Below are 16218 nucleotides of genomic sequence, written 5' to 3'. Positions count from 1 at the left end.
AATTGACAAAATGTCTGGCCCCATGTCAGATTTCAAAATTGAATATAAAAAAATCTGTTTTCTCTTTTGAGAAATGGATTTCAGTGCAGAATTCTGCTGGAGCAGCACTATTAACTGATTCATTTTGAAAAAAACTTTTTTACCCATGACAGTATCCCTTTAAGTCTACTAGAAAATCATGTAAACATTAAATGAACCCAATAGGCTGGTTTTGCTTCCAATAAGGATTAATTATATCTTAGTTGGGATCAAGTACAAGCTACGTTTTTATTATTACAGAGAAAAAGGAAATTATTTTATAAAATCTGGATGATTTGATTATAATAGAGTCTATGACGGCCTTTAGGTAATTCGGAGCCTTCTGGATAACGGGTTTCCCATACCTGTCGCTTCCCGTGAAGAATTTTACTTTAACTTGTTTGCTCACCTTTTATATAAATATGCCCCATATGCAAGTGTATCCTTATAATACACCAGAGCCATGATATCCTATCTTTGTAAATAGTGCTTAGTGATGTCATGTCTGTCACATGACTTACTGAAACCAGATGCAGCACAATGACGTCAAGTGAGTTGCCTCCTTGCGACCCCAAAAGCTCTATAATTCTGTGTAAAAAGTGCTTAGTGAGTTGATTCTCTGAAGCTTATAGGAAATAACACCCTACTTTGCAAAATATGGACACCACCAACTTGGGGTTCTCTGTGGCCTGTATCACTTTTTTATCACTTAAGATTTGTGTATCTCACTGTATAGAATCTTGGAAGGTTCTTATCCTTCTTAAACCATGTTCTGCAATGCTCAGGATAAGATGTATTTCTCTGAGAGTAGATCCTTGGCCTGGTCCAAATATTCTAAGTTGTATTGAGATAGGGGCAAAATGTAGTAACCCCAGTGCGGAATTTTCTTGGACAGGGCAGAGAAAGTATTAGCCCAGGGCCCTTTACTTCTTTATGTCCAGTAGTCCAGAAAATGTCCTTGTATAAAAATATACATTGATTATATTACATTGCAATATAGATCAATTGTTGGATATATCATTATTGACTTAGTTTGCCAATATTGGTAATATATGACCTCTTTCGACCATACCGCTCCCCTCCCCCCCCCATAATTCCTTAAAAAATGGGGGAAAGAGGACACAAGGTAACAGAGAAAGTAGAGGGACTAAACGAAATGACAATCAAAACCCAGAACAGAAAGCAGCAAAAGGGACAGAGGATGAGAAGATGGAAACCTTCTGTAGGAATTACAATAAAGAAGAAGAAGAAGGGCTAAATAATTAAAACACTATTGAAACTGTTTCCTTGTAAAAGAGACCAGTCACAATTGTTTGGTTTTAGATCTAAAAGCACACAGTGTCCCGTCATGAAGCATCCCTCACTTGCTGTGTTAGTAAAGGGTCAAACCATTGGAATCCAGAAGGCTCTTAATTTACAGGCTCTATGAGCCATCAGGGACCTCTCAGACATCCAAGCTGATTTACTGTGTGATTTTTGACAGAGTTCAGTCCCTTGAAATGTTCAGTAAAAGCTCCTCAAATTTCTTACTGTCTGGGAACCTCCCACTTAGGTTATTTCTGTTTATTAAGGTGAAGATATATGTCTGATGACTCTTACTTCTATGTTCTGGGCTTGGTTTCTTGCTGAACATTAATACCTAGCAGGACAGTTCACTAATGTATTTCTTACATGTACATTAAATGGCCTCTATACAGATATTTAGCACAGGAGAATTTGTATATTTATTGTCTGTATCAGCGAGGGTCATTCCTGCTGAAGCTCAGCCTTTGTACTTCCATATACTGTATATTTGGGTTGGCTATACCCTTGATGGTGGGAGACAATGGCCCTGGTTGCTATATCATGTCATGTAGTTGCAACGAACTATGGTATGCTCTGTGAACCATTATTTCTGGTGCTACAAGATTGCAACTGCAACCCCATAAAAACTCCTTTACAGAAGCTCGAGATAATGCATGATAGAGTGATAGAGTGTAGAGTTCAATCAACCCTAAAAATTTTTTCAACACTTCTGAGGGTGTAGGGTGCTCAACCAGAAGACCCTTCCCCTGCACTGGGGTCAATACATCAGCAGAGAAAGCTAGGGACTGTGTAGGAGTTGATTTAAAGAAGGAAAGGCTCTCTTTTCTTGGGGGTACCAAAAGTTATGCACACCCAAGTGATTGTATATACTTACTTAACACCCTCGGGTGGTGTTTCTGCTCAGCAGAAAACTGCACGGTCCGGAAGTTCTTCCAGTGAGCACCACGGAGCGACCATCTTCTGGCTTCTCGTTTCTTTGTTCAGGTGCGCATAGGGTTGCCATCTTTTTTTAAAAAAAATTCAGGCCAGTGGTGGGGGCGGGGACTAAAGGGGCGGGCCACAGCGCAAAAAGGTGCAGAGCCGCAGGGGGGTCATGATGCAAAAGAGGCGGGGCCACAACGCATGAGGGCCAGATGACAAAAGGTAAGTTTCCACCGGAGGGCAAGGGCTTTTGTTAAGGGTATTATAAATTACCGGCAGCTATATTGTCGGTAAATTTGTAATACCGGCCCCGGCCCTGGCAGGTGTTTTACTGGCTAGGTCGGTAAAATACCGGCTGGGTGGCAACCCTAGGTGCGCATGGCAAGTAGCGTGAAAAGCCGAACTTTAACGAAGAAGCTGGTTGTTTCGTTCTACTGCGCATACGTCTGCCCCGGGAAATTTGAAGAAAGAAGAAGGAAACCAATCACTCCATGGTGCTCAATGGAAGAAGCCCCAGACCAGTGCACTTTCCACTGTTTGAGTGGCTCTGGCACAAGATAATGGTTTGGTGTCCCATCCTGAACTGAAGCTATGAAAACACAGTACCCATACTAGAGAGGCACATTTAAGCTTCTAGACCCGGTTCTTGTGGCTGGAGGAAATGCTCCCTTTGAGTTATGAAAATACAACAAATTTTAGGGAAAAAGGCTAATAAAAAAATTCCGGGCACAAATGAGAATGTGAAACTGCTGATCCAAACAAACATGTATATGTCTGCTGGCTATTTAACTGTCCTTGTTTAGAGATAACTTTTTGTCAGATTGTAACTTCATCAGGCTGATGGTGTTCCTGCTTCTGGCAGCTCCGGGTGTCACGTGGAAAGTGCCAACAAACCCAAAACAAAAGGAACAGCAGAGTGTGTACAACCTTCACTGGTGGGAACACGTTATTATTGTCGGAAGTGAGGGAACAGCTTGCAGAGACTCATTATATAGGATATATAGTGAATAAAGTACCCCCTATTGTAAAATATAAGGATATTATCAGTGCTTTTATACAAGTCATGGAACTCCAAGGTTACTCCTAATATCCTGATATTTTCCAACAAGGTATGTACAGGTAAGGTATCCAGAAAGTTCCCAATTAGGGAAAGGTTGTCTCCCATAGACACCATTATAATCAAATAATTCAATTTTTTAAAATGTATTTGCTTTTATTTCTGTAATAATAAAACAGTAGTTTGTACTTGATCCCAACTAAGATATAATTAATCCTTATTGGAAGCAGAGCCAGCCTATTGGCTTTATTTAATATTTATATGATTTTCTAGTAGACTAAAGGTATGAAGATCCAAATTACAGAAAGATCTGCTATCCGGAAATTGCAAACTTGAGAGCCGCTGAATAAAAAGCTAAATAACTCAGAAACCACAAATAATAAAAAATGAAACTGCAAATTGTCTCAGAATATCACTCTCTACATCATACTAAAAGTTCATTTTAAAGGTGAACAACCCCTGATGCAGAAGTAGATGAAGAAGACAAATAATTAAAAATGGGCAGAAGCATAAACTGACATGAGAATTTCAGCTTCACCTTTGCCAGTGTTTCCAGCTGACTGTAAGAATAAATAAAGCCCCCAAAAGAATGCAGCTAAAGTAAATTGGATTGTGCAGAGGTTTCAGCCTGTTTATTCAGATGGGAATAAATAAGGAGCTGAACTTTAAAGGGATTCTGTCGTGATTTCTATGATGTTATTTTTATTACACAGTTTACACTGCAAATAATTCACTCTACAATATAAAATTTAATTCCTGAACAAGCAAGTGTATTTTTTAGTTATAATATTGGTGTGTAGGTGCATCTCAGGTCATTTTGCCTGGTCATGTGATTTCAGAAAGAGCCAGCACTTTAGAATGGAACTGCTTTCTGGCAGGCTGTTGTTTCTCCTACTGAATGTCTCAGTCGGACCTGGATTTTACTATTGAGTGCTGTTCTTAGATCTACCAGGCAGCTGTTATCTTGTGTTAGGGAGCTGCTATCTGGTTACCTTCCCATTGTTCTGTTGTTTGGCTGCTGATGGGGGAAGGGAGGGGGTGATTTCGCTCCCAACTTGCAGTACAGCAGTAAAGAGTGACTGAAGTTTATGACTTGGGGCAGCTGGGAAACTGTCTATGTCTAGCCCCATTTCAGATTTCAAAATTAAATATAAAAAAATCTTTTTGCTCTTTTGAGAAATGGATTTCAGTGCAGAATTCTGCTGGAGCAGCACTATTAACTGATTTTTTTTTAAAAATATCGCTTTAATGCTCATTACGCTGCTTTTTTTTTTTTTTTTTAAATATCGCTTATAACCTGATGCCCCTCAGACCCTATGAGGTTAATGAAATTCACTGGTAACTTGTCAGTCCCTGTTTTATAACAAAACGGGTAATGGTTTCTACCAAAGAAAACAATGGCCCTGTGATACATGGAGATTAATGGAGAAAAGGAATTAAAGGAAAACACAGCAAGTTAAAAACGATGTGTCAACTTAATGAAATTTGCGGAGAAACTCCTGCTGCAAGCGACCTGGGATGGTATTTCAAATAAAAAAAAAAGAATTTTGGTCCTGAAGGAATTGATTACATGAATGTAACAGCAAGAATTTGTGGAATTGCTCAGAGCATTGGTACGGCCCAGCACGGGGGTGGGGCAAGAGACAACCTGCTCCTATAATAAGTACATGTGGGGTACAGCACAATAGCAGCTCACAGGGAATTGTACTGGGGTGATACAAGCTAGTCCTACACTGGAATAATATTCTATAGCTGTTTGTCAATATACTTGGATCTTCATGCCTTAAGTCTACTAGAAAATCATATAAACATTAAATAAACCCAATAGGCTGGTTTTGCTTCCAATAAGAATTAATTATATCTTAGTTGGGATCAAGTACAAGCGACTGTTTTATTATTACACAGAAAAAGGAAATCATTTTAAAACATTTGGATTATTTGATTAAAACGGAGTCAGCCTTTCCGTAATTCTGAACTTTCTGGTAACAGGTTTCCAGATAACGGATCCCATACCTTTACTGTATTGCTAATAAGAATTACTAGCCTACCCCTGTATTACTGTAATTGTACATCACAATAACCAGTTCTAAACATTCCCCGCAGCGATAATCTCTACCCAATGACCTCCCAACTGGATTGTATGACATGGAATCAGATGAATTTGGGATCTTCACTTAAAAGGTCAGTTATGAAATTTCGATATTTCACGTCTTTCGCGCTTAAGTGTTGTTTCATATCCATCTAAAGGCAAAATCTACTGGGGTTCATGGATAACTGCACTGAAATATAAATCATGAAATTGACCATTTGGCAAATTTGCCCCAGAAACCAATCAGAATTGTGCTGCTATTATTCTTCCTGCAGTAAATTAATTAACAATTGCTGATTGGTTGCTAGGTAGTGATGGGCAAATAAATTCGATAGGTGTCAAAAGATTTTGGACGCGCGTCGGAAAAGATTGCGTTAAAACCGTTGTCAACACTATTCAGATGCCCATTGACTTTAATGCAGGTGTCAAAATTGACGTGGGCGTCAAAATTAGCTTTTCACAATTTTTTTGCGAATTTCGCTGGAAATTAAAATTTTTTTGGGGAAATGGGAGAAATTTGGCCATCACTATTGCTAGGAAGTTGCAGCAAATCCACTATTTGGGATTCGGCCGAATCCCTGAATCCTTCATAAAAGCTTCGGCCGAATACTGAACCGAATCCTAATTTGCGTACGCAAATTAGGTATGGGAAGGGAAAAGTGTAAAAAAAAAAAAACATTTTTACTTCCTTGTTTTGTGACAAAAAGTTATGTGATTTCCCTTAACACCCCTAATTTGCATATGCAAATTAGGATTCAGATTCGGTTCGGCCAGGTACAAGGATTCGGCCAAATCCTGCTGAAAAAGGCTGAATCCCAAAGTGAATCCTGGATTCGGCACATCCCTAGTTAATATACTGGGCAAACGCTGCTCAGCATTAAAATCCCCTTTCCTTTTTCCAATGCATGAAAATATAACTATAATACAGGTATGGGACCTGTTATCCAGAATGGGACCTGGGGTTTTCCAGATAGTGGATCTTTCCGTAATTTGGGTCTTCATGCCTTATGTCTACTAGAAATTCATTAAAACATTAGGCTGGTTTTGCTTCCAATAAGGGTTAATTATATCTTAATTGGGATCAAGTACAAGCTACTGTTTTATTATTACACAGAAAAAGGAAATCATTTTTAAAAATTTGCATTATTTGGATAAAATGGGGTCTATGGGAGACAGCCATTCCGTAATTCGGAGCTTTCTGGATATCGGGTTTCCGGATAAGGGATCCTATACCTATGTAATCTTTTTCCTTGGAAGTTTGAAAATTAGTTTTTTTAAGTGAGTTCCATCAGCCTCCCTTACACATTTATGGAGAGGGCTTATTTATTTTCTTACACTGGGGATTAATGTGGCGGAAACAAATAGGCCTTGAGCTCGGTCCAACGTCTGAACGTAAGGATATGGGGAGCTGCCGAAGTTATAGGACACAATAGCAATGTTAGAATAGGGAGAAACCTTATGTTCTGCCTCCCTGGGTTCACAGGCGGTCAATAAAGAGAAGCGCTTGACCCTCGCATGCTTTAGGAGTAATGAAAGGCAATGGATGATCTATGGAGCTGTTTTTTTTTTATTCTTCCTGTACTTTTTAGGCCAAAGAGGCAGAATCTGTAGACATAGCCTCATCTTTAAGACCCAGAGCCAAATTATTTATGTCTTCCTAAGCCGAGAGTTACAATGCACAGCCCAGTACATGTCTGATATGATAGGCTTCTCTCTCTGTATAGCGTCCAAAGGATTTAGCTGTGTATAATATACGGGTTGTTGCCAATCTTCTACTTCCATTATGGGGACATTGGGTCAGCATATCTTCCAATATTTTGAAAATATTGGGAGGAAACAACGCCCATTTTAGGGCCACACTCCCTTATTACCATGTCCCTTTTACAAAATTTGGCAGGTTATGATAAGTTTAAACTTGGGATGCACCAAATCCACTATTTTGGATTCGGCCGAACCCCCGAATACCTCACGAAAGATTCGGCCGAATACCAAACCAAATCCGTATCCAAATTTGCAAAGGCAAATTAGAGGTGGGAAGGGGAAAACATTTTTAACTTCCTTGTTTTGTGACAAAAAGTCACGCGATTTCCAGCCCCTAATTTGCAAATATGCAAATTAGGATTCAGATTCGGTTTGGCCGGCAGAAGGATTCGACCGAATCCAAATCATGCTAAAAAAAAGGCAGAATCCTGAACTGAATCCTGGATTCGGTGCATCCCTAGTTTGAACACATTTTTGGGCGTTTTAGGGCAATGTTTTACGTTATTACAGTTTTGCAAATAAAGGTGAATTGCCCTTTAAGCTGCAAGTTACAGTTTCCCCAAGAGACCTGCTTATCTAAACCATTACAATTGTTTCTTTGCTTATCTTAAATTTAGGGATGCACCGAATCCAGGATTTGGTCCGGTTTGGTGAATCCTTTGCCTGGCCGAACTGAATCCGAACCCAAATTTGCAAATGCAAATTAGGGGCGGGAAGGGTAATCACAGGAATTTTTGTCGCAAAACAAGGAAGTAAAAAATGTATTTTTCCACTTTTTCTCATCCCCAATTTGCATATGCAAATTAGGATTGTGATTCGGTTCGGTATTCGGCCGAATCTTTCATGAAGGATTCTGGGATTTAACTGAAAACCCAAGTAGTGGATTCTGTGCGTCCCTACTTAAATTGTTACAAAAGTATCCAAGTGCACCTGCCAAGTATTCTGGGCTCTCTGCCAAAAGCCAATTAAGCTAGAAACTTTGTATCTTTTTCTGGCTGTTCAGTGCAGGAGATCAAAGAGAAAGTCGGGACATTTCAGTAACAATCCGGGACTGCGGGTTGAGCTGTCAAAATCAGGACTGTCCCGAAAAAAACGGGACAGTTGGGAGGTATGGGTCAGGGGGAAGAGAGGACCCTCAGCCAGCAGCAGATTCAACTCAGCTGGGGTGTCATCTTATACCCTGAAACCTTATAAAAAACAACGGGCTGTGAGCATCATGGCATATTCATATGTTGCTGGACCACAACTCCCAGTCACTGATGAGCGACCAGGTTTTGCCGCAAAAAAAAAAAAAAAGTCCATAGACTCCAATGTGTTTTGCAAAAAACAGTTACTGAAAGTTGTAGCTCAAAAACAGCTGGAGGGCCGTACAGTGGAATAACTACCTGGGGTGAGATTACATTACCAGCCCACCAGAGCCGTGTTAAGTGTTATCGAGGGCGGCAGGTCACCTGACTCCTGAGAAATAAGTACAGTACCGGTATCATGGGATAAAAATGGCTCTCTGATGGGTTTCATGTCTGTCTTATTTGCAGTCACGGGACGAGTTATGAAAACGACAGTCACAGCTCCCCGATGCTGTACAACTGCGGGGGTCAGTACAGGATTCACACGCACGGGGTCTTTAGAGGAATCCAAGTAAGTACAGTCTTATAAATGAGAATAGGGTTACACTGCTTATCTGTAATAAATATTTGTTTTGTAGGAAGACAAATTATTCTGCGTACATTTGTTCTTTGCATATTTGCATTTTTACATATTGAAGAGATCTGCCATACTACTTGCCTCTGCTGAGGCCTTCTTCACTGAGATATAAGGGCTAAGTAGGGCAGGGGGGCGGGCAGTGACATCACGGATGGAGTGGTGATGTCATGTGGAAGTCAATGGTGTCATGGGGCAGGGCGATCTGCAATTTGTCAATCTAGGAGAGTCCTGTCTTGTTCAAAGCCAGCAAGTGGCAAACCTAAGAGTGGGTCTGGGTCGGTGGGGCACATGAAGGCCAGGGCCCACAGTGTTTTTTCCCTGTATCCGACCAGCCCAGTTTAACACTGCCTGCATTGCAGAACAGGACACAATACAGACTCTAGTGTAAAGGAACCCTTTGCTTTACATCTGCCTTGAGCAAGGTCTAATTTTTTGGCAAAGCGAAACGGGACGAATTCACCCATCACCAGGGTCGGACTGGCCCGGCGGGCCTCCGGGAAAAACCCGGTGGGCCCGACCCTCATGGGCCCCTGCCAGGCCAGACCCCCTCTCCCGATATTCAGATTTTACATTAAGAAAATTCTGTGCCGTTCGCGCATTCGACAAATCACAGTAGGGGGGCGGGGAGGCCAGAGGGGAGCCCTGGACAGCAGTCCCGGTAGGCCCCGAGCCCCCAGTCCAACCCTGCCCATTACTACTTTCTGTCCAGATTTCCAAATTAAGAAAATCAAGACAGGACATTGAAAATAATGATTGACCGCCACATCATCAGTCCCGTCCCTGACATCACCAGTACCGCCCCCAACATCACCAGTCCTGCCCCGCCTCCAACATCATCTGCCCCGCCCTCTGCCTGTTTTCCGACCCCAGTGGCAGCCCTAACCGCGCATGAGCGACAGAGTGGAGGAAAGGGAGCGCGACAGAGGGAAGCGAAACAGGGACTAGGGGTTGGCAATAGTCACTTTAACAGGTACATGTCCAGTGCCCCCCTAGGCAGGTGTCTCTTCTGCTTACCCCTAGTAGGCCTGTTCAGGGGTCCTTTTTGCATGTTGCACCAATAGGTGCTTCAACTTGCTCCAGTTTAATTGCATACAAACATGCTCAGGAGCACCCATATTGCTGCTGATGCAACTTGCGCTTAATTGAGAATCTGAATGATAAAGCCCCGGAACTTCGGGTGAACAAATCGGGTGAACATTTAACTACCAAGGGGTACACATCGGATATATATATATATATATATATATATATATATATATATATATATATATATATATATATATATATATATATATATATATATATAGCTACAAACATAAATCAGTTGTGATTCATACCTAGTTCCTGGCATGGAATGATTGTGTGTTATTGTGGGTGCTGATGAGCCGTATACACCCCACTGTGCTATAACAGGATAGAATCATTGTGAATTTGCTGAGCGTGGAGGAGTTTACAAATGTATATAATCCCTGGTGACTCCTAAAGCCGATTTTCCCCCGGCTGACGCAGCAGCAAAGGTCATTTATTGTACAAAAGACTCATTGCTTTCCGCACAGTATCACTAACAAGAGTAATTAACAGCTGCTTGCATCCGAATAAAGGATTTTTATTTGTGGCTGAAAGGTGATGCTGAGCAATAGATCAAATAACTGTAAAAAAATATATATATTTTAGATTTCAAAAGTTTCCCTTTAACATTCTAGTGACTTTCGACAGGCGTGACAATAAAACATGTTAGCGTCTTTGTGTTTATTTCAGTGAGCTGAAGCTGCCATGTGAGCTCCTCTAATATGGAATAATTAATATACCAATAAGTGTAGTTGGTTCTACCACAAGAAATTGGATCAGCTGCAACAATTCTTATAAATTTCATTATCATTCATTGTTTTTTCCGCTAGGATGTGAGGCGCGTGCCTGGAGTGACTCCAGCTATAGTCAGATCAACAGAAGCCAATGAAAAGAGGCCGTTCATGTGTGCCTACCCAGGATGCAACAAGAGATACTTCAAATTGTCCCATTTGCAGATGCACAGCAGGAAACACACAGGTACCCCGCAATTAGGCACTTCTGGTTATGTGGACGTAACATTATATGGGTTATTGCTAAATATCATAGGCAGGTCTTGGACATGTCCCAGAATTTACTTAAATCAAAAGAACTGAGTTTGTGCACATGCTGCATCTTTTATTTAATTTGGGGTTAAACCCCCAACATTACTGGACCATTTATAAATTGGATAAACTGCTTTTGATGAGCCTGAATGCTCACTATGCCCTTTATAAAGGAACCCAGTTTTTATGAAGTTCACTCGTTTTATACTCTTGTCACTGACTAGACTTGTGGACCTATGGAATTCATCATGGGGGCACAGGTGACCCAACTTTTGGGGTTCATTCAAATCAACATTTTGTATTGTTTGGTGTTTTAGAAGAAGATCCAAAATCTTATAACCCATACTGGGCCGCAAAGGTAAAACTTGAATTCCGGTGTAGAGCAATAGATTCTCTGACCAGAACTTGCAGAGATTTTTTCCCTACATGGGTAGATTTTAATAAAGGGAAGCCCACCCCCAAAAACAAATAATGGTCAATTTCCAAGAAACAGGATGAAGGTATTGTACATAAAGATGTGTTTTATTACACATGAACTTGGCACTATACTGTATTTATTCTGCCGTGTGTTTTTTGGGAGCATTATATATGGAATTGCCATGGTATTTATCCTGCCATGTATTCCGGGGTCATTATATATGGAATTGACACTGTATTTATTTTATATTAAACTGCACTGCATTTATCTTGCCATGTGTATAGGGGTATTATAAATGCAACTGGGCCTTTATTTATCCTGCCATGGGTTCTGGGGGCATTATATATGGCATTGGCATTATAATTATCCTTCCATGTATTCTGGGGCATTATATATAGAATTGGCACTGTAATTATCCTTCCATGTATTCTGGGGCATTATATATAGAATTGGCACTGTAATTATCCTTCCATGTATTCTGGGGCATTATATATGGAATTGGCACTGTATTTGTCCTTCCATGTGTTCTGGGGCATTATATATAGAATTGGCACTGTAATTATCCTTCCATGTATTCTGGGGCATTATATATGGAATTGGCACTGTAATTATCCTTCCATGTATTCTGGGGCATTATATATGGAATTGACACTGTATTTGTCCTTCCATGTGTTCTGGGGCATCATATATAGAATTGGCACTGTAATTATCCTTCCATGTATTCTGGGGCATTATATATAGAATTGGCACTGTATTTGTCCTTCCATGTGTTCTGGGGGCATTATATATGGAATTGGCAATGTATTTGTCCTTCCATGTATTCCGGGGCATTATATATGGAATTGGCACTGTATTTATTTTATATTAAACTGCACTGCATTTATCCTGCCATGTGAATAGGGGTATAAGAAATGCAACTGGGCCTTTATTTATCCTGCCATGGGTTCTGGGTTATTATACTTGGATGTTGTCCTGGGATACAAAGCAAGAATCTGCATAGATAATGCCTTTAGTCTACCAAACAAAAAAAATGAACCTCCACCTATGTGCCCCTACCAAGTCGTGGATCATCCTAACTAAGACTTGAACCCTACAGTTGAAGATCATATTCAGGAGAGATGTAATCTGAAGCATTGCTATCAAGTGGATTCCCTGTAACTTGATTTATTTCCCCTTGAGGGACATGTGCTGTTTAAAGCCCCTCTTAGGTCATGACAAGGTTACAAGATAGAAGAAAACATTGGTGTTCCAAAAATATATAGGACAGCATCCGAAATCAAATCTTAATTGATCTTCCTAGTCTTTCAGTGGTATCCAAGAGAGCAAGAAGGCATTATCCCCAAATTTCACTCTATACAGACTTCATGCTGAGACCCCAACAGCCACAGTTCCGTATTTCCCCCATTGGAACTGTCTGCAAAATAAATGGTCCAGGAATTGTTTTCTACACCCGAATGTGTTGGAAACTGAAAAGACATGTGGCGGCATACAGTGGCGGAACTACCGGGGGAGCAGGGGGTGCGAGCGAGCCAGGGCCCGCCTCCCTCTAGGATCGCTGCTGGCGGCATATCATATTATAGGAGTAACATGTAATAACATGGACAACGTTAGCTCCATCCAGAATCCTATAGTATATTGCCAATATTTATATTGCCCCACAAGCAAAAGTTAACTGCTAATTTGCTGCTATGGTTGGCCCACCAGTGCTAAACATCTGTGTTGCTACTACAACTCTCCTTTCTGCTTCCCTCATCGCTATTAAGCTTTAAAGTTAATGTACAATTTCTAATGTTTGTTCTTCAAAATGGTAAAGATTTCTTGTTTATCCTTTGCCTCCTCAGGGGAAAAACCGTACCAGTGTGATTTTAAAGACTGTGAGAGGCGATTTTCTCGTTCAGATCAACTTAAAAGGCACCAAAGGAGGCACACAGGTGTGTACATTTATTGTGATCCATCAGGTTAAGTTGGGAAGAAAAGACACACAGATCAGTGGTTGGACTGTTGTATTATTTGATTATAACTAAAGAAAAGACTGGATAGGGCAAGCACATTACACTGGTGGCTATGGTAAGGATTGGGGGTCTTCTGAAACAGTGTACCCAAAGAATAAAAATTAGGTTTGCAAAGAACTATGCCTAGTTTTTAGGTGAAGGCCAAGATACTGTTTTTAGACTTACGGTGCCAATAGAAGCACCAATATTATTGTACGAAAAATCTTTTGTATAATAATTGGTGCATGTGTGGTGGGAGACAAGGCAACCTGGGATATTGGTCATCTCCTCGATTGGACAACTGAAAGTTTTTGAACATCGTAAAGTTAAGGCTGAATCATCAGCTAGAGCTAAAAAAATATATTTGTTTTTACCTGCATATCTGACGATTCAGCTCTAAACGTTAGTAGAGTGGACAAAAGATCTTTCGCACAGTCAATGGTCATGGGAAAGATCGTAATTGTAGCCTGTATGGCCACGTTAAATTCTATTGTAGCAATAAAGGCAAGCATTGCAGGTGAAGTGGACTTTACAGAAAAGTGCTGCTCCGCCCAATGTTACTAGATAACAGCTCCCTGCATTCTCCACCAAATTATCAAGGGTATCAAGTCCTTCCGCAGGATGTAAGAGCATCCTCTATTGAGAATCCTGCTTGCTCTGTTTTAGGGATACACTGAATCCAGGATTCGGTTCGGGATTCGGCCAGGATTCAGCCTTTTTCAGCAGGATTCGGATTCGGCCGAATCCTTTTGCCCGGCCAAACCGAATCCAAACCCTAATTTGCATATGCAAATTAGGCTTGGGGAGGGAAATTGGGTGACTTTTTATCACAAAACAAGGAAGTCAATTAGGGTTCGGATTTGGTTCGGTATTTGGCCGAATCTTTCACAAAGGATTCGGGGGTTCGGCCAAATCCAAAATAGTGGATTCGGTGCATCCCTACTCTGTTTACACTTAAGCAGTCATTTGCCATGTGCAGGGCAGGGTGCAAAGTCCGACAATCATTCAAATTGGGGATGGGGATATATACTTTAGGAGTGCAAAATAGTAAGTTTAAGAAAAGTTAATGTCCCCCTTAATAAAAATATGTCAATATGTCCCAAGAACCTAAAAAGCAAAACATAAGGGAGATTTTGGGAAGTAGGATATTTTTCACTTTTCTCTTGCTAATGGCCTGGTCTCAGATATGAAGATTCATCAGGTTTTTGCTCCCTGTTTTATTCATTTATGATTTCCCCCCTGCATATGGTTTTGACTATAGATGTGACAGAGCATCACCATTTATGGTTATTGTGTTAATATCATCATCACATTGCAGGTATCAAACCTTTCCAATGCAAAACCTGCCAACGAAAGTTCTCCAGGTCTGACCATCTGAAGACTCACACCAGGACTCATACAGGTAAAACAAGTGCGTATACTTTTCTTCATATTTTTATTACTTTATTGTTGATATCTTCAGCATGGGCCGGTGGTGAACTTTGGGCGTGGAGTCTTAACGTACACCGGGTCCAGGGAAATCTTTAATTGTGGGAATGTTGATATGATTGTCGTTTGGTTGCTATGGAAGGGATAAAGGAATAAAAAATTGCCACTCAGTCCAATTCTCTGGATGTGCATAATGAGAATTATTATATTTGGAACCAAAAGCAAAATAAATAGGGCTTTAAATTCACTTTCATAATAATTTTGGTCCATTTTTACACAAAGCTGAATCTATTGCTTTACATCCAGTTATCCAATCCCAGAGGTCCTATGTCCTTTTTGCAGCCTGCTGATGGGAATGCCTTTTTTTGATGCAGATGTAATGTAAAATATTGACATAACTACAATGAAACCAGTCAATTGTTTGAAGGGTAAAAGTGAAAGGCACACACACGGAAAATGCAAATTTCAAAGTTTATCTCCTGTCCTGCTCAAATAAGACAACCTGTTAACTGCAGAAGAAGAGTGTTTAATTGGTCATCAAACTAGATTAGAATATAGAGAAACCCTATAGCATATAGGCATGAAGGTGGGCTTTGGGGATTGAAGCACATTGTGCCATATATTGTGCTGATCAGCACTCAAGCCAATGATTAACCAGTCTTATGGCACCAAGTAAGATCTTCCAATATTTTACATCAAATGATCTCTTTTTGGCCAAGGCAAGCAGATTAGCTCCACCTGCCCCATTAATCTGGTTCACATTTCACTTTGAGCATCCTAGGCCTAATGTAACAGAGCCCAAGCCATGTGTCTTTTCAAGCTGCCTACTTGAGAAACAACGTCAGTATTTACCAAGTTTGGTTCCTAATTAGAACACAAAATAATCGCATGAGATAATCAGGAAGGTCAGTTTCTTTCAGGGAATTTAATTATTTGTCTAAATTTCACCAAAACACAACATAGGTAAAAACCATTTCTTGTACACGTTCTTCAGGTAGAGTAGAATGTGCTTACTAGACACAAAATGGAAAGCTCTTCTTTGATAACGGCAAATTTTCTTCTTCGATAGGCGAGAAGCCCTTTAGCTGCAGATGGCCAAGTTGCCAAAAGAAGTTTGCCAGGTCCGATGAACTGGTTCGTCATCACAACATGCACCAGAGGAACATGACCAAACTCCAGCTGGCCCTTTAGACAAAAGGGAACGACAATGGGACTGGAAAAAAATGCTACTGTATTATATATAAAACATTCGTGCCAATATTAATAGGCATTTTCTGCCATTATCCACTAAGTGGGATTCTGTTCATCTCTCATAGTTAAGGAGCTAACCAGTAATATAATGCCTGGATATGTTCTTGAATGTTGAGTGTCTGTTTGTCATACGCTGGTCTAGTTATTAGCATTTCAGCTGATCT

The 16218-nt window shown here is 40.5% G+C and overlaps 1 protein-coding gene across 1 annotated transcript in view; it reads left to right on the top strand.

The window, feature by feature from the left end:
• The window catches only part of wt1.S (WT1 transcription factor S homeolog), a 31434-nt gene extending 15430 nt beyond the window's left edge, over window positions 1–16004 (top strand). The window contains 6 exon segments of the mRNA NM_001085588.1: window positions 5405–5482; window positions 8687–8789; window positions 10754–10901; window positions 13226–13315; window positions 14694–14777; window positions 15873–16004. Coding sequence (NP_001079057.1) covers window positions 5405–5482; window positions 8687–8789; window positions 10754–10901; window positions 13226–13315; window positions 14694–14777; window positions 15873–15994 — 625 coding nt within the window. The 3' untranslated portion in view covers window positions 15995–16004.
• The last annotated feature ends 214 nt before the right edge of the window (window positions 16005–16218 follow it).

Source organism: Xenopus laevis, chromosome 4S, assembly GCF_017654675.1.
Source record: "Xenopus laevis strain J_2021 chromosome 4S, Xenopus_laevis_v10.1, whole genome shotgun sequence".
Classification (NCBI taxonomy): Eukaryota; Metazoa; Chordata; class Amphibia; order Anura; family Pipidae; genus Xenopus; species Xenopus laevis.
The sequence above is the reverse complement of the archived record's forward strand: the minus strand, read 5'-3'. Positions and strand labels throughout refer to the sequence as shown.